At 40.6% G+C, this 25,289-nt stretch overlaps 2 protein-coding genes across 3 annotated transcripts in view; one reads left to right on the top strand and one right to left on the bottom strand.

Moving 5' to 3' along the window:
* adgrv1 (adhesion G protein-coupled receptor V1) overlaps window positions 1-25,289 on the top strand; it is a 108,150-nt gene that overhangs the window by 57,370 nt on the left and 25,491 nt on the right. Inside the window, exons 51-62 of the mRNA XM_063187633.1 lie at window positions 940-1,144; window positions 1,420-1,557; window positions 1,647-1,902; window positions 10,933-11,135; window positions 13,516-13,692; window positions 13,898-14,080; window positions 18,577-18,756; window positions 18,841-19,005; window positions 24,076-24,196; window positions 24,294-24,417; window positions 24,593-24,731; window positions 24,833-25,018. Coding sequence (XP_063043703.1) covers window positions 940-1,144; window positions 1,420-1,557; window positions 1,647-1,902; window positions 10,933-11,135; window positions 13,516-13,692; window positions 13,898-14,080; window positions 18,577-18,756; window positions 18,841-19,005; window positions 24,076-24,196; window positions 24,294-24,417; window positions 24,593-24,731; window positions 24,833-25,018 — 2,077 coding nt within the window. The remainder of the gene's footprint in view (window positions 1-939; window positions 1,145-1,419; window positions 1,558-1,646; window positions 1,903-10,932; window positions 11,136-13,515; window positions 13,693-13,897; window positions 14,081-18,576; window positions 18,757-18,840; window positions 19,006-24,075; window positions 24,197-24,293; window positions 24,418-24,592; window positions 24,732-24,832; window positions 25,019-25,289) is intronic.
* On the bottom strand, window positions 4,435-6,970 carry LOC134437860 (uncharacterized). Of its 2 annotated transcripts, none has more exons than XM_063187416.1 (4): window positions 6,879-6,970; window positions 6,052-6,108; window positions 5,055-5,549; window positions 4,435-4,746 (listed from the first exon to the last, which is right to left on the bottom strand). In XM_063187416.1, exons 1-4 carry the CDS (start codon window positions 6,879-6,881, stop codon window positions 4,561-4,563), a joined length of 741 nt encoding a protein of 246 aa, XP_063043486.1. In that variant the 5' UTR covers window positions 6,882-6,970; the 3' UTR covers window positions 4,435-4,560. The 2 variants fall into 2 exon arrangements, with proteins under 2 accessions (XP_063043486.1, XP_063043485.1); XM_063187415.1 differs by lacking the exon at window positions 6,879-6,970 and adding an exon at window positions 6,395-6,476.

Raw genomic sequence — 25,289 nt, 5'->3', positions numbered from 1 at the left:
CATGGTACTGGGACTGACATGGTTTGGGGATGCATGGATGCTGTCAACATTGGTAATCTGAAATACACCTAAAAGAAACATGCATGTCAACATGCACTGTGACTACTGAAGCAGATCATGATGTTCTCCATAGGATTGCATTCAAATCTCACACCAATCTACTTAAGCCAGTTGCAGACTCAAAATGTAAAAGTTCAATGCAAAGAAAGGTTGAAACGCACACTGATGACCTCCCTTTTCATCCCTTTTCATTTCGTTTCATTTCGAGACGATTCGAGCAAACACAGCCCCTTCTCTACCGGATTTTAATCTGGGGTGTACTCACTTTTGTAAGTACATGTTCAAACATTAATGGCTGGATTTTGTTTTTTTCTGAGTGAACAAGAAATTTAAGTGGTTAAATATGTTGTTAAAAGGTCACTAATCATTGTGTCAAAGTGAAATTTCTGTAATGCTTTCCTATGAAAAGATATACTCACAAATCTGAAAAACTGTGAGGGGTGTATTCACTTTCGTGATATACTGGATATGAGTATTACATTATGTTAGGCATAAAGTAAAGAATCCGGTGCATTTTGCAGAGAGCTCTTTTGAAGAATGCAATCTCTTGATTTAAACTGTAAAAGCAGTAAGGGCTGAAGTAGGCTGTCAGGACTGTAAAAGAAGGAGTAGAAACTGTAATATTTAGAATATTTAGGATATTTGTTGAATATTTAGGATTCTTCGTCTACAATGCCTCCAGACACCCAATCGTTGAGTTGGTGTATCTCAGTCTCAAAAGACCCTGAGCTTGGTACCATCCCCATGGACTGGTTCCCAGGGAAACCTGTTGCCACTTTGTATATGTATATTATGCAGTTTTAAAGTAATTTCCTGAATATGTCTTGTAGTGCATAATGTTTCAATGGTTATACATGATATCTGTGTGATCTGTTGAAGTTTTGGAGAGCTGCTTTTCTACCCTGGTGTCACACAGCTGGAAATCGCTGTAAACGTCATTGATGATGACATTCCTGAGGATGAGGAACATTTTCATGTCAAACTGAAGAACCCAAAAGGTGGAGCAGAGATTGGATTCAACAGTCAAGTGACCATTACAATCTCCTCTAATGATGATGCTTATGGTATTATTGGTTTCACACAGGTAATATTGTCAGAGACACATACCTGTGTGTTGGATGTAGCAAGCATAATCAGAGCATTAAAGGAAAGTTTCTGTTAATTTCAACATGCAGTTGAACTGTAGTTGTAGTTGTAGTTTTACTTAGTGTTTGCATTTTAAACAGTTTGATTATGATAACCTGCTGACTCTCTAATATCCAAGGATGAATGTGGATAACGGGTAGCGCTTTGCTTTACGCATTGCACAGTATTGTGCAGACAATTTTTAAAAAAGACTAAATGAGCTATTTGTTCTAGGACTCTCTGTTTAATGAGGTGAATGAGGATGCTCGTATAACTTTGAATATCAAGAGGAGTAGAGGGAGATTCAGGAGCCTGATTGTACACTGGTTCGCAAATGGAAGCGTGGATGATATTACCCCCACCTCTGGAATGGTAAATATTAATTAAGAAATTACATTTTGTTTTAATTAAGATCTCAGATACGGTTTCTCCTTTACACTTGTATTACATCTGTTTCCTAGTTAACATTTTTGGAGGACCAAGCCATCGCTGCCATCACCTTTACCGTGCTTTCTGACAACATACCTGAACCTGAAGAAAAGGTTTTCATCATTCTCAGAGATGTTATTATGGACAGTATCGAGAATCTGGACCGGCGGGCATCTTTGGATCTTGAGAACTCCGTAGCTGAAATCATTATACTACCAAATGGATTTTCCTATGGGGTGTTTGGCTGGCATCCAGATTTCCTGCACATAATTACACTGGAACCACAAAGTAAACAAGTTTGTAAACTACCAGATCTACAGTATATCAGTAAATCGTTTAGCATTTTGACAGTGCTGGGCATTAGTGTCTGTCCTGGTAGGATGGTGTGTCATTCTGAAGTGGGAATGGTTGTAGAATAGAGTATCTATCTAATAATTCAAAAAAGTTCTGTCTGTGTCTCTGTGACACGCTTAACTCTCGCAGCACAGCACCAAAACATCTCAAACTTGGAAGCTGACTTGGCAGTGGTATGGCGGGTTGCAGCGCCAAGTTTCACGTCATTTGGACATAAAAAAATTAAGATATGAACATTTTCATGGAATCAGCAGTGCACCCAACATTGAAGCCGCTGGCAGGAACCTTGCCTCTTGTGCGCCATGTCACAATGCCAAAGACAGCTGTTTTGTTAAAACCAGACCGAAACTGGACAGGGTGTGATGACGTCACGTCGAGTATAAAAGGTCCTGCTGCACCGGTCATCCTATATATGCCCATCTAATAGAAACGTCTGTGAGCATCACAAACCTCTGACGGCGTACCCGACGCTTTCGAGATTTATGTTTGATTTCGCTATTCATTTTACATGCGCTTAGTCACAAACAGCATCAACCACTGATAGAAACGGGGAGACCTGGCGACACTACTGCAATTCCCTAGAAAAATCTATCTATCTATGCACCACAGACCTCTGACGGCGTAGGCTACCCGACGCTTTCGAGATTTATGTTTGATTTCGCTATTCAGTTTACTCACATTTGACACAAATGAGAAATGTTTGTCATTTCTATCTGCTCTACGCACAACTCCCGCACCACTCGCGCTGCCTGATAATCTGCAAATGGAGGATGCAGGGCACAGCGGTTTGCAACAAAGTTTGTAATGTCCGGGTCATTAAATTAAATACTGAGGATGTTAGTCAAACAAATTAATTGGCTTTTGCTGTTCTGCTCGATAACCTACACATACAAAAGCCAATATTCATTTTTCAAGTCGGCTGTGTCACAAACCTACAAACACCTGACCTGCCACACAAGAAATCCATGTGTTTAAAACTGATGTCATTCGTTAATCTCCTCTAAACCGGCTCTCTCCCTCTCCCTCCATTCTACACAGTCTACCCGCCAGTTTTGAGTTCAAATGTGCTAAACGAGGTGCATCTTTCCAACAAGGGGCGTTTTAAAACGAGAGGGTCCCAATCAGAAAGCAATAGCCTACCTAGGGCCGCAAACAGCATTGACTGCGGATTTAGAATCAGTCGCGAGTAGGGCTGGACAAAATACAATGACATAGCCTGTCATCACAAGTCTAACGCGAGTCCCTTTCGAGATTTTTGATTGCGAGTCTAATGCCTCTGAAATTTAGACCAAGCGATGAAAATGCACGCGTAACCCCACGCGAGCGAGAGAGAGAGACAGACAGACAGACAGAGACAGCCGAGTTGTGCCTTCAAAATGTGGAAATACAAATAGGCCTATGAATTCCCCTCAGATTCCACTGAAACATATAGGTGCCTAATGGTTAGTCAAGAGATTTGCGACAATTATTTTATGTAGGTCTATGAGAAAAAAATCTATCTATCTACGGTATATATCTATCTATCCGGTAGAATATTATAGCTTACATGAAAAAAATATAGTTATGCAACATGTCTCCATGTCTTTTAAGGAGCACATTAGGACAGCGCAGGGAAGCCCCCAGTTTTTGAACATAGGTCTAAATTACAAAACCCAACATGGGCAAATAGGCCCAACGGGCTCTGCAGTAGTTAGTTTTAATCAATGATGGTTTTAATACATGGATCAGAGTAGAGTAGAGTGCTTTATTTTCACTATATATAAAACAGTGAGATGATGTTTGGAAGCAACCCACGGATGCCCACAAAAGATATATTAACAGTATAACTATGTCTTTGTTTACTATCTAAATTTAGCTTTGTAACCATTTTTCTTATGTAGCCTATCTTACAATTTTATGCTACATCTTCTTAACCATGTGTTGGACAATAGCCTACTGTCAGTGTTGCAGCTGTACACTATTATCTAAATTTATTTAAATTTCAGTACAGTACAGTAAATTTCAGTCCTGAGATCTGACACGCACACACACGCACACACACACACACACACACACACACACACACACACACACACACACACACACACACACACACACACACACACACACACACACACACACACACATGCACGCATGCACACTCACACAGGCACACAAAAGCACTCCCATACACAGATGCAATTTCTCATATAATACGCTCAAATACTGTACCCACGAAGGCCAAAGGATGGTGCTTGCTCATAACTACACACATTAATCCAGGCAGACAAGTTTCCTTTTATTTTTAAAAGGATGTTTTAGTAGTAGTAGTAGTAGTAGTAGTAGTAGTAGTAGTAGTAGTAGTAGTAGTAGTAGTAGTAGTAGTAGTAGTAGTAGTAGTAGTAGTAGGTGTGTGTGTGTGTGTGTGTGTGTGTGTGTGTGTGTGTGTGTGTGTGTGTGTGTGTGTGTGTGTGTGTGTGTGTGTGTGTTTGTGTGTGTGTGTGTGTGTGTCTTGTGTGTTCTGGTCTCCTCCTCATCTCTTTCCTCCTCCTCCTCCGCCTCCTCCTCATCTCTCCTCCTCATCATCTCTCTCATCCTCATCTCTCCTACTCCTCATCTCTCCTCCTCCTCCTCCACTCTCCTCCCCCAGCAGCAGCAGAAGAAATGGCCTGCCCTTCTCACTGCCCTTCTCCATCTCTTCATCTTTCCTCCCTTCTTCTTTTTCTCCTTCTTTTCCTCCACTTCATTCACTTCCTCCTGTTCTCCCTGCTGAGCTTTGTCCTCTCTGCATGCCTCCATCTGAGAGAATGGGGAAAATAATAGTACTTTTATACACATGGAAGTTTTCAAATATGCAAAGTCTAGTCCCTAACTATGCCTACTTTTCTGATACTGTCTAACACAGAAACGCGCCATAGCAACGTATTAGACCCCTGAGGGGTTGGTCTAATGTCATGCCATAGGGGCTAATCGTGGCTGGGCCCTGGGTGCCTGATGGAGACCCTACTGGGTCGAAACGTTGTATGACTTTAATGAACCTTCAAAGCGGAGCTAGAATATAGTGTGCAGACTTCTACTCTTTCTATTATAAATAGTCTGACTTGTACCTTGCACCGTGTGCTGAGCGTCATTTCAAACAGAGAGTTGGTGGAATATGCTGCACGGCTCATCTCTCGGGTTATCGCTGGGTCCCTCACAGGGGTGAAGGGTCGTGGAGGGTCGGACACAAATTTGTCAGATGCCAAGCTCCCCAGCGAGACAGCAGAGGAGAGGCAGGGCGTAGGAGACAGCTCACTTCGGGTGGACATGAAGGCCTCGGAGCCCAAGGAGCTGCTGAGGGACAGATCAAGAGAGGAGCAAGCAGACAGCCGACTACATGCAGACATGGACCCCAAGGAGCTACTGAGGGACAGAGCAAGGGAAGAGCATGCAGACATGAAGTCCTCTGATGAGGCCAATGACGAGGAGAGGGAGAGCGCAGGGGAGAGGAAGAGAGCAGAAGAGAAGCTTCTCTGAGCTCCATGGTAGTGTGGCTCCCAATCTTGCACATCATCCACCAGCAGTGGCAGGCTCACAGACCGCCGTACAGAGTACTCATAGACCTAAGTGGTAAGGGGGAGAGGAGAACTTCTTGAGGGAGATTACATAGTACATCTGGCAGTGTTAGAGAGTTTATTTAACACCCGTACCCTCATTTTACTCACTAAGTGTTGAATTAACACTGGAAAATGTACAGTAGGCTACTGTGCACATTGATGAGTCATTCATGATTGCTCATCCTGGAATCTGGACAGTCCCAGATGAGCAGGCGGAAATTTCTCCATTCATCAAATTGTAAAGGCTAATATTTCTTCTCCTGCGTTTTTAGACTTGACTGACATTTGTTTCTTGCCCATGTTGTCGTTACTGTTAAACTAGAAAGAACCTAAAAATTTCTTTACTGACAGGTTAGGTTTAGGGATGGGTTTTGGTCAATGCACACTTTGACATTGGTCTCAGAAAACCGGAGTGGAGAACTGTCGACTTTACAATAGGATAAACCTGGGGCAAAAGAATTGTCTCCTCTCCGCACTTGCTACAGTGTACTGTAATGCCTTTACTTACCTTTACTGGATAAAGACTCGGACATGATAAGGATCTTCTCACTTCCTCTATTCTAAACTGAAAGATGCAGATACATATTGTGGTCAAGCCTGATTACCATTGAGGAAATTATTATAAGGAATGTAACACACAAAGACCTGATAAAATCCACCCATATCTTTATATGTATCACCATATGAAATGAATATTCTACACTGTAGTTAGGGGTTGTATCAAATTTAACTTTTTGATTTTAACCTTTTTACAGCTGTAAAGAAAATTAGAATAATGTAGCCTATACAGTATTGCAATGCTTTTCTATAGGTTAACTATTGTTATAACTCATAAAATCTGTGTAACCTACCATACTCAATGAAATCATTATGAGAATGACAGCTAATTGATACGACATAAGATTAACTCTTTTTGCCTTTGAATGTTGACTAATGAGCACTCTGAGCAATTTGAAGGCTTTAAGAATGTTGTGACATCACACAAGACAATTTTCTACTGTGATGTCATAATACTGTATCCATATGGAATGAATATCCCTAGTTTTTAAGAAATGGATCAGTTAATCTACTAGATGTGACATTAAGAGTATCCACACACACAAACTAAGTTTTCACAACTCAGTTTGTAACCATACAGTACATCTAACACAAATCTATCGTCATATCTACGTATCATTATATTAAATGAACATATTCCTCCTACATTGCAGTTGTAACACATTTCCCTATTTGACCTGAAACTTTTTACCGCTGTTTAAAATGTTAAACGTAGTAGTAGAATTATTTGCTATGAGGTTAACTGTTGTTAAATCTCAAAACATCTTTGTAACATACCATATTCAATGAAGTCACAATGTAAGAATTGAAGTTAATTTAAGTTAAGATAAGACATAAAATTGTTGCTTGTCTCTGAAATTTGACTTTGCACTGATTCGGCGAATGATCACAGAGCAATTTTGGGGCTTTAAGAATGTTGTGACATGTTCTAGTGTGATGCATGTCATAATACTGTATCCATATAATGAATATTCTGTAACACTTTACCAGAGATTCTAAGATTCTAAGAGGGTAACGTTTAGGTTAAATGTATAACTAAATATATACTGGATGTTGTCAGGAGAGGTGTTTTGAAACATATATGTGAAATTCACAGTCTATAACAAAGCCAAACTGTAATATTTTTTATGAAAATGTATCATTTCACAGCTACTTCTGAAATATTGGGCTCCTCGCTGGCAGAGCCTCTATGACGTAGATAGAGGGAGTCCAACTAAAGTTCTGGCTCAGCTCTCGCTTGTGGATGTAGGCTTACCAACCATTTTGCTTGTAGTAGAGACGCTGGGAAAATGGACAGCTATATTGTATTTGGACTATTGAAAATGGTCTATTACTGCGTTTGTGTATAGTGTATAAAAAAGACGGATCAGCGGGTCTATCAGTTTATCTAGAATATGAAACTGTTCTGGGTCTCCGCTGTCTGTGGCCATGCGTAATTTGCGATTTGCGACAGAGGGGCGATATCTAGGCCTATCTCTCCTTTGCTTTCTCATGAGCAATGCATTTCATAGGCAAATCTAAAACAGTCTCGAAGTAGACCATTACATAGGCTACTTAGAAATAGTACTAGTAGGCCTACTTAAATATTTTTTCCCAAAAACGGCATTTACCGTGGAGTAATGCCTGCCGCCTATGGACTTGCGCCCTCTGTCCATGGTGCTGAAACCGCGGAACTACTCTTATGTGAAGTACGTTACAGTTTCACGAGGGGTTTGGCTTCAGAAAGGCTACAAAAAGACCAAACTATGCAATAGGCTATGGTTGAAGGCCCTACCCTTTGCCGACATGATGAGAAATAATATGGTCACTGTGAGTGGCATGGCGTCAAACGTTTCCTACTCGGTGCAAAACAATAACTCATAGCACCCGAGAAAAATGCCATGTTGTAAAAATGACAAATCAATTTCAGTTTACTGCTCAGTAGGCATATTACATGAAACTTCAATAAAGCTCATCCACATGCATGTCACAAAACAATAAACCAGGCGGCGGGACTTTCGATTATATTCCCTCCAAAAATGTCCGAATGTCACAAAAAACAGTTATTTGCATTGTCCGTAATTATACCAAACTAAAAAAGTATTCCCGTAGGCTAGAAGAAATCAAGTCTTCAGCTGCTATAATCCTCATTACAAAACTGAAACAAAAATGGCAGCACAAATATTAGGCGACCTATATAGCCTACCTATTATTGCATTGCGAGCTTTCCATGTGTGTGGTGCTAGGGGCGAAATGTGCACTGGCAGCCCTCGTCGTTGAGTTTGGGAGATGTCTTTAGTGGGAGTAGGCCTATTTGAATGTGTAAAACACGTTGGACATGCTGGACATTTTCAGTAGGCTATGCTTGGGGAAGTAGATCGATTATTATTTGTATGCGTCTTGTTTTACAGTCGAGCTTGCCAACAGATGCCATCAGCATGCCAACAGATTTGCCAAACTAACGTTGATGTGGTCCTGACATTTTACTGAATAGCACAACATCTCTACAAAATCGGGAGTAAATTGAATTGAATCCATGAGGATACGGAAAATCTAGCACATCACACGCGGATAAAGCGTTCCTTTGATAGAGAGGATACCTGCGTCTTTGTAAAGTGCTGTGCGCACGTTTGGTTGCCGGTTTTACAAATTACGGGGATAAACATGCCAGGTCCAAATTACTAACAGGAAAAGAGGGACGATGACAAAGGGGATGAATCGCCAGGAAGACAGGGATGATCTTTCTCGCAGAGCAATGTTGTCGGCAAGAGCGAGTCTCGCCTGGTTTTGTTATGGCACGCAATCCACCGCTGAACCAGCTGGCTATCAATCGCCGGCAATCGCCGCAAGAATCAAACCTGTTTCAAATCCTGGTCATCCCTCGTGAGTGTAGGCTACTGCATATAGGTTAGTTAAAACATTGCTATGACCCAATTTGGCACACTGTCCACTCCATGCGCAAAAGACACAACGTCGGAGAGATTCGGTTACTGACAGACACGAGGCACGAAGCAGTCCTCAACTTCAGAAAAAAAGATGGAAATGTGGATATGCTACGTAGGACTGGAGAAAGAGGTTCACTCTCTGCAGCAGTTCAAAACCAGCGTGTCACGTAGGTTATGCTTCGGAATCATATCGTTTTTTTTCCCGGCAAAAGCGAAGCGCCATAAAGTCACAGTCAAGTTTCTAGGCTATAGGCCAGCACAGCAGCGTTAATGAACTCCAAAAAAGTAATGTGACATAGGCCTACCCTAATAATGACAATCTTACTGTGCAAACAAAGTGTGGGGGATTGGGGCAATAAAAACAGTCGGTGGTGGTAGTGCGCGATAGCTCTGTGATGGGGAGGGGGATTCTTTTGGCTATACTCACGACTCTGGATGCAACCGAGAATCTCCACAATGAGGGAAACTCATCGAAAATATAACATTAAATATGCAATAGGGCCTATGCACAAATAGAGTTTATATCAATCAGACATTCTATTAGGTTAACAATGTTATTTTGAAATCTAATGAAGTGCCACATAATAAAGGTCTGGCACACCCTCATGGCGCTGCTGCAGCGCATTGACATGGAGGAAATGTTCGCAAGCACCTACAAAAATATTATTATTTTAAATAATAAAACAGTTCGGACAGTATCTGGTGGATACTGACACTGTTTAAGGCCATTTAACTTGTTGAAATTTAGCCTATAGGTCTGGAAAGGTGTTACAATATTAGAATCTGGCCTATTCTCTGCGGTGCTTAGTATGTCTGTAGAACGCGGCGACTCCCTCTATCTACGTCGGATTCTAAATGTTTGTTTAAAAGAAGCCGCCGTTATTTTTGACGAAGTTTTCTGAAAATGTTGTTTATGCAATAATTCGGTATTTTGACATATATCACATCTAAATTGATGTACTGAGGTTCTTAAAATGAGATGTAGTGGTGTTTAACCTGCAAGTTACACTTTAAGTATATAGAGATATGCCAACATAATAGGTTTCTATGGGCACCTAACGCGACCAGGTTCCGGTCTGCCTAAAGGGCCGTGTCATAATGCTCCTACAATGAATAGAACAGTCCTTAGGTCTGCCTAGGTCTGCCTAGGGGGGCCATAATAGAACCAGGAAACAATGGGCCAATGGAACCTCTCTCTCTCTACTCTCTCTGACTTTACTTGACATGTTCCTGCATAACACATTCATAGCAGCTGTAACTGCACAAAGCATTCATGATCTTTTCATGGCCCATTCATTCCAAACATTTCATGAACCTAGCGGACAGAGGGACAGAAACTTGTCAAAATGTTTTTACGAAACAGCATTGCAGGTTTTGTTCTGAATCCTCAATGATAACTGATTTTGACAAGTTGCTGTCCTTTTGTAATTTAAACAATTAAATACAGAATGTTGGGTGCCCTGTTGATGCCATGGCAACACACGGCTGAAATACTGTGAGTGAAAATTTGTTTAACCATATCTTCAGTATTTTATGTTCAAATGGCGTGAAACGTTGCACTGCAACCTGCCATACCACTAAGTCACCTTCTAAATTCGAGATCATTTGGTGCCGTGCTGCGGGAGTTCTGTGTGGAACAGACAGATCTGGTGGAGGTACTTGAATTACTAGATAGATTACTTGTACTACTAAATGGCTATTATAATGAGTATGGGGGAATAACATGTATTTATCCAGTAAACTCCTCTGGACTTTTAGCCAAATGCCCAGTAGCATCAAATGACCATGACATGATCTCTCAATGTTACCACACACACACACACACACACACACACACACACACACACACACACACACATTGGGAGCCTACCTAAAAATCAGTCTTTCTTGTTTTCAATGTGTTCCAGAGAATCATATCAATGTGACTCTGAGTATTTTACGGAGTCAAGGCACAGTCGGTGATGTTTTGGTCCACTACAATGCCTTTGCTGATTCATCTCAGCCTCCATTGAATCAAGCCAGTGCAAATGAAGATTACATACCTGAAGCAGGCAGCATCATTATACGAGATGGTGAAAGTAGTGGCTCTGTGACCATTAACATCCTATCAGTAAGTTATGTAATTGCACACTTTTTTTGTACATTTTCAGTCGTGTCAAGAACTGATCCAAGGGTGTCTCGTGAACATCTTGAATACCATTACGGTTACATTTTACTTGACGTGACCCTGCATAACATATTCATTGCAGCTGTTTTACACTTTCCATGAAGCAGGCATGACTGTTTCGTACAGCATTCATACCATTCCTTTCATGAACACGAATACTAAGCAAATTTTTCATCTATCCCTGGCACTGGAGTAAATCATTGACCCAGATTGGTTGCGATCAGCAAGGGTTCAGAACAAAAACGGCAATGCTGCTTTGCAATTGTTGACCTTTTGACAAGTTACTGTCCTTTCGTCTTCCATGTTCATGCAAGTTTTGGGATGAATGTCTTACGAAACAGACTTGAATGATTCATGAAAAGTGTATAACAGCTGCCCTTGAATGTGATATGCAGGGACAGGTCAAATAAACGTCAAAAGAAAGGCATATTATACATTACTGTAACGTGTGTATACTGTCTCATTTATACATTTGTTTTCTGATGTCTGGTCGCATTGTACATGCATGGGGAGGGATTCAGTATGGGGCGCCGTTTGTAAAGCTGACTGTGCTGAAAATTTCAGCAACATTTTGTCACATTTAGCTGAAATTCCATCAACATTTTGTCACATTTAGCTTAAAACAGTGTTTTTAAAACGGTGTGAATTTTTCAGACTCCCCTTTTTGCACATTTAGAACAATGAATGTTAAATCTAAATAATGTATCTAAATGTTAAATATAAATCTAAATAATATATAAAAATGTTCAATCTAAATGTGAAATCTAAATAATAAATCTAAATCTAAATGTTAAATATAAATCTTAAATCTAAATATTAAATATAAATATTGAATCTAAATGTTAAATCTAAATGTTAAATCTAAATCTAAATGCTATATCTAAATATTAAATCTAAATCTAAATGTTAAATCTAAATGTTAAATCTAAATGTTATATCTAAATGTTAAATCTAAATCTAAATAATATATCTAAATGTTAAATCTAAATGTCAAATCTAAATAATAAATCTAAATTTAAATGTTAAATATAACCTTAAATCTAAATGTGGAATTTAAATCTAAATGTTAAATCTAAACCTGAAAGTTAAATCTAAATGTTAAATCTAATCTATAAATATTTAGATTTAGATTTAACATTTAGATTTAACATTTAGATTAAACACGTTTGTGTTTGTAACTTAACTTATCTAAATGTTAAATCTAAATGTTAAATCTAAATCTAAATATTTAGATGTAAGATGTAGATTTAACATTTAGATTTAACATTTAGGTTTAGATTTAACATTTAGATTTAACATTTAGATTTAGATTTCACATTTAGATTTAAGTTTATATTCAACATTTAGATTTATTATTTAGATTTGACATTTAGATTTAACATTTAGATATAGGCCTATTATTTAGATTTAGATTCAACATTTAGATATAACATTTAGATTTAACATTTAGGTATAACATTTAGATTTAACATTTAGATTTAGATTAAACATTTAGATTTAAGATTTATATTTAATATTTAGATTTAGATTTACTATTTAGATTTGATATTTAGATTTAACATTTTTGTATATTATTTACATTTATATTTAACATTTGGATACATTATTTAGATTTAACATTCATTGTTCTAAATGTCCAAAAAGGTGAGTCTGGAAAAATCACATAATTTTTATAACACTGTTTTAAGCTAAATGTGACAAAATGTTGCTGAAATTTTCAGCACAGTCAGCTTTACAAACGGCGCCCCATAATTCAGGCCTTTGTTTTTTTTGTGTGTTTTGTTTCATTTTTTTGTTTTTGTTTTGTTTTTTCACAGCAGTCAAGGCAGTGTGGGCATTGCTTGTCAAGTTAGCAAACTATCTATAAAGAGGTGCAGGAAGCTCTGCTGTTTTTTTTAGGAGGCTAATGATGTTAGATTCACAGAAGATATTGGCAACTGTTAACAATACCACTTGTGAATTGAGTGATGGAACTCTTCCAGTAATAACTGAGAGGAGTTGTTCTTCATCTGTTCTAACTGAGTGCGGTGTAGTTTAGTTAGAACAGGCGAGATTGGCCAAGAGTTGGAAAACGTTTAATAGATTATTATGCAGTACCTGCAGTATGTCAGAGCATGTTGCCCCTCAGTTTCCTTTGAGGGAAATAAGAGGTGGGGGGCCCTAAACGCTCACTTAGCTCACTTATGCCTTGGGCTTGGCATTTGTGGTGCCTTGCATACATCCTGTGGAATACACTGATGTAAATAAACTATCCTTTCTTGCTGTGAAATTCCATTTTGGCACCTACACTGATAACTGATAATTCGCAAACAAATCTGAACAGGACACAGTTCCAGAGCTGAATGAAACTTTACTTCTGAACATCACAGAGGTTGAAGTTGTGGGTGTCACGATGGAGGGTTGGGAACCCACCATTCACAGGCCTGGCGAAGAAGTCGCAGAAATCATCATATTGGAAAATGACGATCCACATGGCATCCTGGAGCTCAATGTCACAAAGGTAAGTCACACGTTTAAAGCTGAGTGCTGGCGAATATTACCGGAGGAATGATCTGTGACGTTTTCAAGTAGGCTATCACCTGGTGAAAGAAAATCATTTTTAATTAGCTGACAGAATCCTGGTATTCTAATGCTTCAAATGCAATCAAACCCAGTGGATTTGAGTTTTAGCTACTGATGTCTTTTCGTCATCTCTTTCTTATCAGGATGAAATTGGCAACATAATGGCCTTTGAGATCCCTCCACCTGGGAATGTCCTAGTCGTGCCCATCATACGGTTGGCTGGAAAGATTGGTATTGTGGTTGCATTTTGGGAAACTGAACCTGTCACTGCTGATACTGAAGATTTTGGTCCTCATTCCGGAAACGTCACATTTCATCACGGTCAGGTACGTAGTTTCAAGTCTATATCAAGCAGACATGTGGACTCGAGTCCAGTGACTTGGACTCGAGTCTGACTCGAGTCAGCGGTGTGAAGACTTGCGACTTGAAATTTCAAGATCAGAAAGGACTTGCGACTCGACTCGACTTGCACGCCTTTGACTGAGGACTCGACTTGGACTTGACAGTTGTAACTTTCAATGACTTGGCGTGACTTGCCATGTTGGGTCTAAAAAAAAAGTCGAAGTCCAACCCTTGTTTTCAGAATGCAACAGCCCGCCCACATTCTTTGTTTGAATCACGTCATTGTCCTAAGCGGTGCTATGCCATTGGCGGCAAGATGCAGCCGGACGCGGCTGGCCTAGACGCAGCGACCAGCGGCAACAGCGGCAACCATTTGCGAGTCTCCAGAACAAACATCGCCTACATTTTAAACCATCGCGGAAGTTAATTTATCTCCCTCTCAGCCCCAACTCATTTTGCATTCTTAATAGGGTAGGCTATGGAAGTTTGCACTGTGATCAACAAATATTTTCTATCAATGTTGTAGGAAGTGTGTGTGGTGGGGCGCTCTGATGTGCAACACGCGTCTGTAGGCTACACACGTGAAGCTCTCGCTCTCTCGCCCCTCGCTTACGACAGAAATTCAGTGAGAACCAAGCTGTCTAAATGGTTAGCTAAATGGTGATGGACATTGATTGTTGAACATTAGGCTATTTAAGCAGTTGAAATAGCCTAAAAAACACACACTGCTGACATAACCGAACCACAGGACTTAATCTATTGTTGTTTTATAAAAGAGTAGGCCTACACCTATCCATTTTGCTTTCCCTTTCCTTTATGAATGCGCTTGCCTTCAGCCCCCGAAGGCTGTTACAGTATGTTCCGCTCCCACACATTATACTTGCGAGTCAGTCACTTCAAAGTGCAGCCTTGTGAATAATTTCCACCATCGCGGACAAAACCACGTTATGATGGATATGTGGCGAGGTAAACGTTACGAATATGGCCTGATTTTAAGTTTCCCCCAACCCAGGATGTGTCCGTAGGCTATGGCTTGATATCCCAGGGCTATTTCACGACCACAACTCCACGCGCTGAAAATGCAATGCTCGCGCTTCTCAGTCTAGAAAGAGTAACCTCTCGGTAACATTCTTTGCATTGACCAGCCACCATCGGTTGAGTATTAGAATCAATACAAAAAAGACACGTTTATACATGTCTTAGTCTTCCAGCATGCAATCGAAAATAGGCGAGCAGAGGACACTTGGTCTTGCATCCATCAAAAGAGCTCCACCGGTTGCCTACTTTAGATGCTGGGTGAATGGTTCCAAAGAGAAATAATTAAGCCTATAGCCTATTCATGACAGTCTTGCAAAGAGACAAGACAAACGACCAAAATTGTCAAATAATTGGTCAAGGCGCGAGATGAGGAATACTTCATGGCTATTGGAAAAACTTTGAAGAAACTAAGCGTAAGCAACACTGCTTCCCGCGAAGCTTGCGCTTGAGGGCTATTACAAGCTATGCGCACCGAACCTCACTGCTTGTTGTTCGATGACTTGAATCGAAACATTTCTAAGGACATCAGGGCTATTTTTGATTCCTGGAATACCGCCTCAGCCAGCTGAAACCAGAGTAGCAGTGTCCCATGTGTCAAATGGTAAGATAATGCCATACCTGTTCCTTGAAAGTTTTAAAACTCAGCCTTGACACACTATCATGCCAGCCACATCAGTTCAAACCAATATTTAATGCAGCCTCTCGTGAAGTTTATGTAATGCGAGGTAGACGTTGCAAGCTACTGCTGAGCAGCGCAAGACATGGCCATGGGTCGGCTCCCGTGGATAAAAAAGCATGTTCCCTCTCGCGTGCTGCTCCCAGCCCAATCCTTGCGCGCGTGAACCTTGTATCTCGTGGTGTCGACACCGCTTTATCTTATGTTTCTCACAGTTCGAACTACATGCTTTGTTTGGTATTTTGGGGGAGTTTGGAGTCGCAATTACCGCTGCTTGGAAATTACACGTTAGAGCTACACGACGCCAGCACTGGAGAACTGGGATGTAACCCTGTTATCCAAATTAACAAAATTTAGGAAACATAGAAACAGAACTTTGTTTGGCCACAATCTATGACCTGGACGGTGAACGTAATCCTTTTGAAGAGGCATGAACAGCATACAAGTGCCTTTGTGGGGGAGGAGAGGGCGATTGGGGAGAACAGGGAGACGAGAGCATTGGGTTCGGAAAACATTCGTTCGGGAAAAATGAGAGCGAAATGTTGGATAGGGCACACACCTTCCTTCTTCCTACACTGTAGAAGCGCAGAACAAGGTTGCCTCGTTGCCATAACTGGCATTCTGCAGCGCTAACGCCATGTTTAATTGACAGCGTGCTGGCGAATAGTCTAGTAGCCTAATATAATTAACAAGACGTGGATTAATGACTGTGCAAACGAAGTTCTAGTTAACTTGGACTGTGACGCAGTAAAAATGGTTGGTCATGGGCCATTGCGGCGAGAATGTGAGGGGGAAAGCGACAATGCCGATATCAGCTTCAACAATAGTAGAGTAGAGTAGAGTAGTAGAGTAACTTTATTGATCCCCAGGGGGAAATTCAGGAAATTCATCATTACTTTACCAGGAATTTAATCCAACTAACTAGGCCTACTTTGTCCTCATTTCTTAGCCCATATGGACAAGTGTCTACTAGGCTAAATACTGTTGGCACGTAGCCTACAGCAGACTATAGCCTAGTGCTGCACCATGCATGTGCTCATTGGTGGGTTCACAGTTATGACACTGTCTATGCTCAGATTTTGGTTCACAGATAATGGGATGTAGTGAACATCATGGACCAGCTGAGACAGGGCTGCCTGCTGAGCTGTGCTGTTAACTCAGGGGTCAGGAACCTTTTTGGTGGAGAGAGCCATAAAAGCCAAATTTCAACAAAAAAAAATTCGTGAGAGCCATACCACTTTAAAAAACACTGAATACAGCTTAAAACATGTACAGTACAATTGTACAGTACTGTCAAGTTATTATTACTTTTATTGATAACTGGCAACTTCATTATGAGGGTCTGGGGGTCCTCCCCCTGAAAATTCTGCATTTCTTCTATGTAATTTCCTGCATTTTAACGACCTGTGTCCCATTTCAGCTCAATACAGAACCCTTACTTTTATTGTATAGATATGGGAAGATTCCGTATTTAAAGGGACGGTTGGCAGGATACAGTTCCCAAGAGCCAGATATAATTCCCAAAAGAGCCACATGTGGCTCTGGAGCCATAGGTTCCTGACCCCTGTGTTAACTCATCATCCTGTCTCACATGTGTAGCCCCACCCCCCATACGCACACACACACACACACACACACACACACACACACACACACACACACACACACACACACACACACACACACACACACACACACACTGGGCTCAATTTAAAAAAAAGAAATTGATTACCCCTGCTGTATGTCATATCTTGATGAGAATGGTGAGCTTAATATGGTACCTTAGGGAAAATGGCGTCTTTTAAAGCCAAACCAAAATGTTTACATTAGTCGAGTGTTACACTACAGTAAAGAGAGGGGGGGAGGGTGGGTAGCACCTGTAAGACATGAATAGGCTACTACTTTCACCCTTGGCCTTTGTGGGTAAATTCAAACATAGTATGCTGAAAGTGTGAATCCGCGTTTTCAGGTCGGAAGTGTAATATGCCCCCCTTATGTCTTGACAAAACCTTCCAGCCAAAGCTGTCAGCGGCCCTGCCTGTGCTCCTAGTGAAAAAGTTAACCATAGTCCTGTCCTTAGCGTTATTATGCTAGAGTCTGTATAACTTACAACCTTGACTAGATATGACCGGCCCACCACCAAGACCAGGGTGGAGTAGTGGAATAGGTTTATGCCATCAGATGATGGAACGGACACACACACATACGCACACATTCTTGCAAACAGGACTATTTGCCCACTGGACAGTAAATATTTGGCATATGGTTGCTCCTTTGTTTAAGTACAAATTCACATGAAATGTATTTTTATGTGACAAAAAAAAATGAAATTAAATGTCATTTTACATACACAGCACAAGCAGTAGTGTGGTTTAGACTGATTTCTCAGCAACTGTTTTAGTAATTGTCATCTTTTTCTCTGGTCTCATTATTACACTAATGAATTTATGATCAAAATTGTGATTGCAAATAGAAAATCCCTTTGTGACTTGTTAAGGACTTGAAAAAAAATGAGACTTGGACTTGGACTTGACTTGGCTGGGGTACGACTTGGACTTGGACTTGACTTGGTCAGATGTGTCTTGACTTGTGACTTGACTCGGACTTGAGTGGAAAGACTCAAGACTTACTTGTGACTTGCACATTAGTGACTTGGTCACACCTCTGCTATCAAGCATTTGTTGTTGATCAATCTAAGTCAATACAGTGTACGTGATGCTGACCGGTCTAATTGTCTCTCATTTGCCCTTTTTTGTGAATACACAGGGTGATGGTTACATAAGGATAACAATCACTGATGATGACATAGTTGAGTCGGTTGAGACCTTTCGCATCAGGTTGAGCCATGTGACAGGCGGAGCTCGACTTGGGAAAGAAGTATCAGCTGTCATCAGCATTGCTCCCAACGATTCACCGCTAGGAAGTTTTGGTTTTGAAGTGACGATGGTACATTGCTTTTTTTATTTTTCAGAAATAAATTTGTTCAGATATGACCAGATATCTGATAACCAAGTGACTCCTCTCTCTCAGGTTGTGGTCTCTGAGCCGCAGTTCCCAGATGATCCAGTGTCTGTGGCTTCACTGTCGGTCTCGCGGAGTCCTTTGGGTGAAGGGACTGTGCATCTCGCCTGGTTTCTGGAAAAGGAAGGATGGGAAGACCTGACACCTCATAATGGGACAATTACCTTCAATGAGGTCGATGACAATGCACTACACTTTTCACATACTGTACAGTTAGCTACATTATTAACATAGAATTGGTAGAAAGGTGTGAAAATCGATGAAGCAAGAAAAGCATGAAAATTGGTATGAAGACTCGGGATCTGATCAAATGATTGAGATTACAAACAATTGCAATTATTTGAAGTGTATAGTTGGGTCATCTATAGAAGTTCCGTGGCCGTGGAGAGGAAAGGTTTTCTCACTGGAATTTTCATTTATAAAGGTTAAATTAAAAAAATGAGCCGGGGTGCCCCTCACAAAAATGTGGGGAAAATTTTGTAGAGCCCTATATCCGAAATAGCTGCTGCCAGCCAAGCTGGAAATTTACTTTTTAACGGATTTTCCCACAGTGCTGCATAGTACATGGTTTCTGAGACTATTTGGGTCAAGATTGATTTATTTGACCTATTTTGACCTTCAAATTCAAGATAGCTGCCACTTCTGGCTCTTTGAATGTCAATTTTTCAAAATCATCAGAGAGCCTAAATATTAGGCTCAAATGAAAGTCTGCTCATACTGAGTTCAGTTATGGACAGTACAATTACAAGTAGGCTATGCAGAAGTCATCTGAAAGGTAAAAAAAAGATCAAGGTTTGTGGTTGATGAGAATTAAACTGCTGATTAAAGGTGTATGCCACTATTTTGGGGCTTAATACAGTTCTGTCAGATCCACTCTAGTCAAAAATGAGACGAGAAACAGAGATACATTTCAGAAGCTTTATTTCTGATTGCATATTTGTGTTTGGCGGTATGGCTCTGTTCGGAGGAAGCTCCCCGGCTTCTCCATGAGCTCCATGGAAGCCAAGACAGGGAACAGCAGCATCCTCAGGTGGAGTGCCTTCCATTTAGCTGGAAAGGCAACATACCCCCTAGAACAGAGCAAGCAACAATGACAACAGTATGACATTGTTTGGCAATGATAAGTCTGGTGGAGCAGGGGAGGTGGTGGGTGCAAAACAAGCAGCAAAAGCAATTGCACCAATTGCGAGCAGCAGCTGATTAACTAAAGCGCAGCTGATTAGAGGACTGCTGTAGGGGTTAGGTCGGCGTCAGCCAATAGGCAAAAGGGAGCGTTGACTACGTGGTCTGCCAGAACTAACGCAGGTTGCTTGATTTAGAATCGTTGGCCAGGGTTTATAAAAGTGGTAAAGTGTCTTATTTTTCATGTAAGCCGTTGTCTTGCTTTAAGACAAGTTAGAAGAGGGAGTGTAATCCCCCCCACTGTCTTGACCGTTCTCTGACCACTGACGTCATCGTCATCTTCATCTTCATAATCATTACCTACGGGTTCCTGACGAATCTCACATTTCGTTGCTTTTCTACCATTCATGTGTTTATTTACTGTTTTTGCTATCTTTAAATTACAAAGACAAACTTTGCCTATCTGACGTTTGAATCACAAGGACGCACAGCAAGACAATACCCTCTGTGCGGAGATGCCAGCTGTTCAAACTCGCCCCCTCCGGGGTGAGAAACTCGACCCTCTCAGGTGAGGGAGGTATCCAGTTGTTGCGCGTGCACGTGCCCAGGGGAGACCCGGACCAGAAGTATTAATATGTGTGGTTTAAACGCATAATATGATGTATTGAGAATTCCATGATGTGTTTGGTATCAATCTGATGGTCGTGATGCGAGTGGTGGCAAGGTCTTGGTTTTGAAACGGTCTTTAGGCAAATTATTAAAGATTTAGAATCATAGGGGTTCAACGAGGAGTCAGGCAAAGGCCGACCCCTCGAAATTACAATAACCCTGCCCAACGAAATATTCGTAGCTCATTGGTTACCTGACCAAGGTGTCCCACGTGACAAATATGCATTTAAGATGGAAGTAACATATTACGAGAGGTGACTGTATTCAGGACCTCCTCAGATATCTCGTCTGTGTAGCCCATTCTTCCTTGTTCAGGTATGCATTGATTTCTTTCAACATTGTATTCTGTCGTAGTCGTATTGCTGACAAAGTAGATCTTGTCTTATAATAAAAGTTTCATAAAAATCTGGGGAAGAATTCCGTTTGGTCTATTCATATGTTTATTGATCTGGTTAAGTAGGCAGTAAGGTTTATTCGCTGTGGATGGAGCGAGGCACACATACTTTGGACTAAGAAAGATTTAGATCCGACGTCAAGGGTGTTTACCTAGGTTGAGATATGTTATGAGAACCGAGACAAGTGCGGGGTGACTTTATCTCCCGTTTGCCGTGTACCCACAACCTGTTAGCCTGAGGCAGTCGATCAGGTGCGGGATGTGGAGACACCTCTCTCGGCAGATACGGTACCTTCTCGGCATCATAAACCCCTGCCTCATCTCTTAACGACTTACATGCAGTTAGGACCCCCAAATAAACAATAGTCGCGCGCTGGGAGGTACCGATGTAATAAATTGCTTAACTAGCTGAACCCAGACGTAACAGAGATTGGTAGACTAATCAATTTTAACAGTAACATAGTAATTAAGTACACATACATAATTACATAGGAACTAGAGAGATCCTACGGCTGGGACTCTAATAATTGCGGTATTGGATAATAGGTTATAATGAAATCTTTTCTACAGTCCAGAGCGGAAGCGGTCCAAGGGCCTTGAATTTCCGTCGTTGGGTTTTTGGCCTTATTACAGGAGCATGTCGCTAAGCTAGTGAAAGTCAATGGATCCGTGTAGCATACTACTGTTGTGGCTCTGTTATGGTGGGGTACTTTTTTAATCTTTTATTGTCTGTAAAGTTGAAGGAACCATGTTCTATTAAGATAGAATGTTGCTGTGCGGGCGTCCAACTTGACACGCCTAGAATCTTTGTTTGGTAGCCTGCCGACGCTGTGATTATTTAATTTTCCTTTGGCCCTACACCACGGCGGGATGGAAGTTTAAAAACAAAAACTTGCGAAGCATTTCTACATGCTGAATCGACACATGTCGCATCACACGTCTATTTCCCCCTGCTGATCATCACAGGCTACCTGTCATCTTCGTGCGTAAAAGACAGAGAGAGAGAAAGAGAGAGACTCCCCACGCTAGGGTCATTTTTAATAACTCTCCCCTTTCCCCTTTCACACGTGTTCCTTCCCCACAAGAGGAGAGTAGCCTAATTAAAAAAAGGGATGTTTTTCGGATCAATAACAAAGGGAAAGCAGCGGGAAATAGCCTATGCCTACATTTTAAAAACCATGTGAGTGGAGCAGATGACGAGGTGACTCGTTTCGATACAATTGATAGCGAGGCAGGTGCTTAGCATTTCGGTACAGGGTATTTTTGTCATCTATTGCTAGGCATATCTGTAAATTTGTAACCTATGAATTATGCCAACTGCAGAATAATTTAGTGCGCATGTAATCAGGCGCGCCTCTATCAGATGCATGTAGGCCTAGTAGAACTTTTAGGGCGACAGACTTGACAACCAAATGCGATAGAACTGACGACTGGCTCTTGGCTTGACAACCAAATGCGATAGAATTAACGACTGACTCTTGACTTGATAAACGAATGCGATAGAACTAACGACTGGCTTTTGGCCATAGCAACCTGCAGTTTAGAATTAGTAACGGCAGTTTGCCAAACTTAGTCGCAAGCTTGACGCCTGACAGGTTATAGGGAATTAATTGTAACACCATCAGCCAATCAGAAAAGAGGATTCAGTTGCGTAGGCAGATAATTTCTCAATATCTATATGAGAACTGGAATAACTTGAATTGGGGTGTCCCCAGTCCAAATATAACTGTTTTGGGGGGTCATGGCCTGAAAAGGTTGAAAACGACTGTTCTACATGGCAGCCATCTTGAATTTCACGGTCAAAACAAAGTTGTATTATCAAAATGATGTCAGATTTGGAATCCTCATGGTTGACTTGTATGAAAAAGTATCTTCATACATGTTTCGGTAACACTTTACTTTACGGATCGCTAATAAGGTGTTAATTTCATAGTAATTTCTCAGTAATTTCAGTCTAATTTTATGGTAATAACTGCTTGTTATTAGTAATAACAGCAAAATAACCATATGGTTTCCAGTGAATGGGTAAAACTTTACTTTACGGATCGCTAATAAGTAAAGTGTTACCCATGCACTGGAAACCATATGGTTATTTTGCTGTTATTACTAATAACAAGCAGTTACTACCATAAAATTAGACTGAAATTACTGAGAAATTACTATGAAATTAACACCTTATTAGCGATCCGTAAAGTAAAGTGTTACCCATGATTCAATGTCATTCAGATCAAAAGTTATTTTTTAGAGATGGCGCCGGACACCATTTTGAATTTGCCTCTCTAGCAAAAAATGCTGGTATTTATGGGGGGACATGGGGGCTAAATCTTTTCTAAAGGGTCCATAGAGGTCAAATCAATCATCAAAACATCCTTTACAGAGGATGGTCACGGAACCTCACATTATGACCCGACTAATTCTCATCAACCACAAACCTTGGTCTTTTTTACCTTTCAGATGACTTCTGCATAGCCTACTTGTAATTTTACTGTCCAGAACTGAACTCAGACCTTTCATTTGAACGCAGACCTTTCATTTGAACCTAATATTAAGGCTCTCTGACGATTTAGAAAAATTGACATTTAAAGAGCCAAAAGTGGCAGCCATCTTGAATTTGAAGGTCAAAAATAGGTCAAATCAATCAATCTGCATCATTTGTGAATTTCTTGACCCATATAGTCTCAGAAACCATGTATTATGCAGCACTATGGGCAAAGCCATTAAAAAGTAAATTTCCAGCTTGGCTGGCAGCAGCCATTTTGAAAAATGTCCCCACATTTTTGTGAGGGGCACCCCGGCTCATTTTTGTATTTAACTTTTATAGATGACCTTTCCTCTACACGGTCAGGGAACTTCTATAGATGACCCAACTAGTAGGCCTACATACAGTCATCAGCGTCTTCACGTTCAGTGTACTGTATATATAAACTTGTAGTTTCAAGTCCACATGAAGTTCATAGAATGAAGTTTTGTAATATAATCCTCTCTGCATTCTGATTTTTGTGCGAAATGTCAAACAATATCCCTGAAACAATTTCTCTGAAAATGTGTCTTCTGTGCAGAATGAATCAAAAATGATTATTGAACTTCATGCGGTTGCTGATGCTGTTCTTGAGGGAGAGGAAAAATTCTTTGTTAAACTTATTGCCATCACGGATGGGGTCATGATTGATCCATCAACTGGTTAGTCTCAATGTTTTGTTATTATTATTATTATTATTATTATTATTATTATTGCCTCTGCATTACCTTGCATTGATTATTTCTATCTATTTTTCAGGACAAGTGTCAGTGGTTATTCAGGCAGATCGGGGGGCCCTTGGACGTGTAGAAATAGCAGAATTCTCGAAAAGCATACTTATTGGAGAACCACAAGGAGAATACAATGGCACAGCAATTGTCAGGTATGGCTTCAAAAATATAAGTAGATCATGCCTGCTTAAACCCAAATTTACTCGCTATAGGATTGCATGTTCATACAGTTACCCAGTCATCTTCAATTGAGAATACCTTCATAAACAATGTGTGTTTCAGAGGAATACAATCGCTAATTATGGTATTTATGTTTTTATTCGATAGTCTGAAAAGAGGCCCAGGAGTTGCTGGGGATATTGAGCTCCTCTGGAATATCACCCCTGCTGTCGACTTCGTATTTGAACAGATCTCAGGAATAGTCATGATGAGAGACCAGCAATCAACTGCAAACATTTATTTGAAAGTGAGGCTGAAGAGAGTATTATATTTATTTGTCATGTCAGAAACTAATGAGGATGTGTGCAATTGCTCACAAATGGGAAATAATATACTGCCGGTCTCCAGGTACTTGATGATGACATTCCAGAGATGCGAAGTTCTTACCAGCTTGTGGTGAGCGCTTTAAGCCAGGGGTCAGAGGTTAACCTGGATAACCGAGTGGCCAACATCACCGTGGCAGCCAGTGACCAGCCATATGGGGTGTTTTCCTTCTCCAAAAACGTTCAAGAAGTTTCTGAAAGGAGCAGTAAGGTAGGAGATGTAGAAAAAACCTATTCAAGTTTGAAAAAGTCTGGTTACTGATAACAGAATGGTCAGGAGACCTGTTCTTGGGTCAGTGACAAATGAGGGTTTGCACAGTGAGACATTTTTAAGAACATTATTCTAAACACTTCCATCAGGTTTGCAAAAACATATATTCTGTACTTCTGTGTGTTTCATGCCATTTCAAATAGTTTTAAACTTTTTGTTTTTTTGCTAAATGAAAGGATTGTTACCTATGAAATGTCAAATAGTATAATAG

The sequence above is a fragment of the Engraulis encrasicolus genome, chromosome 21 (genome assembly GCF_034702125.1).
Source record: "Engraulis encrasicolus isolate BLACKSEA-1 chromosome 21, IST_EnEncr_1.0, whole genome shotgun sequence".
NCBI lineage: Eukaryota > Metazoa > Chordata > Actinopteri > Clupeiformes > Engraulidae > Engraulis > Engraulis encrasicolus.
This window is presented reverse-complemented; position numbering and strand designations above follow the sequence as displayed.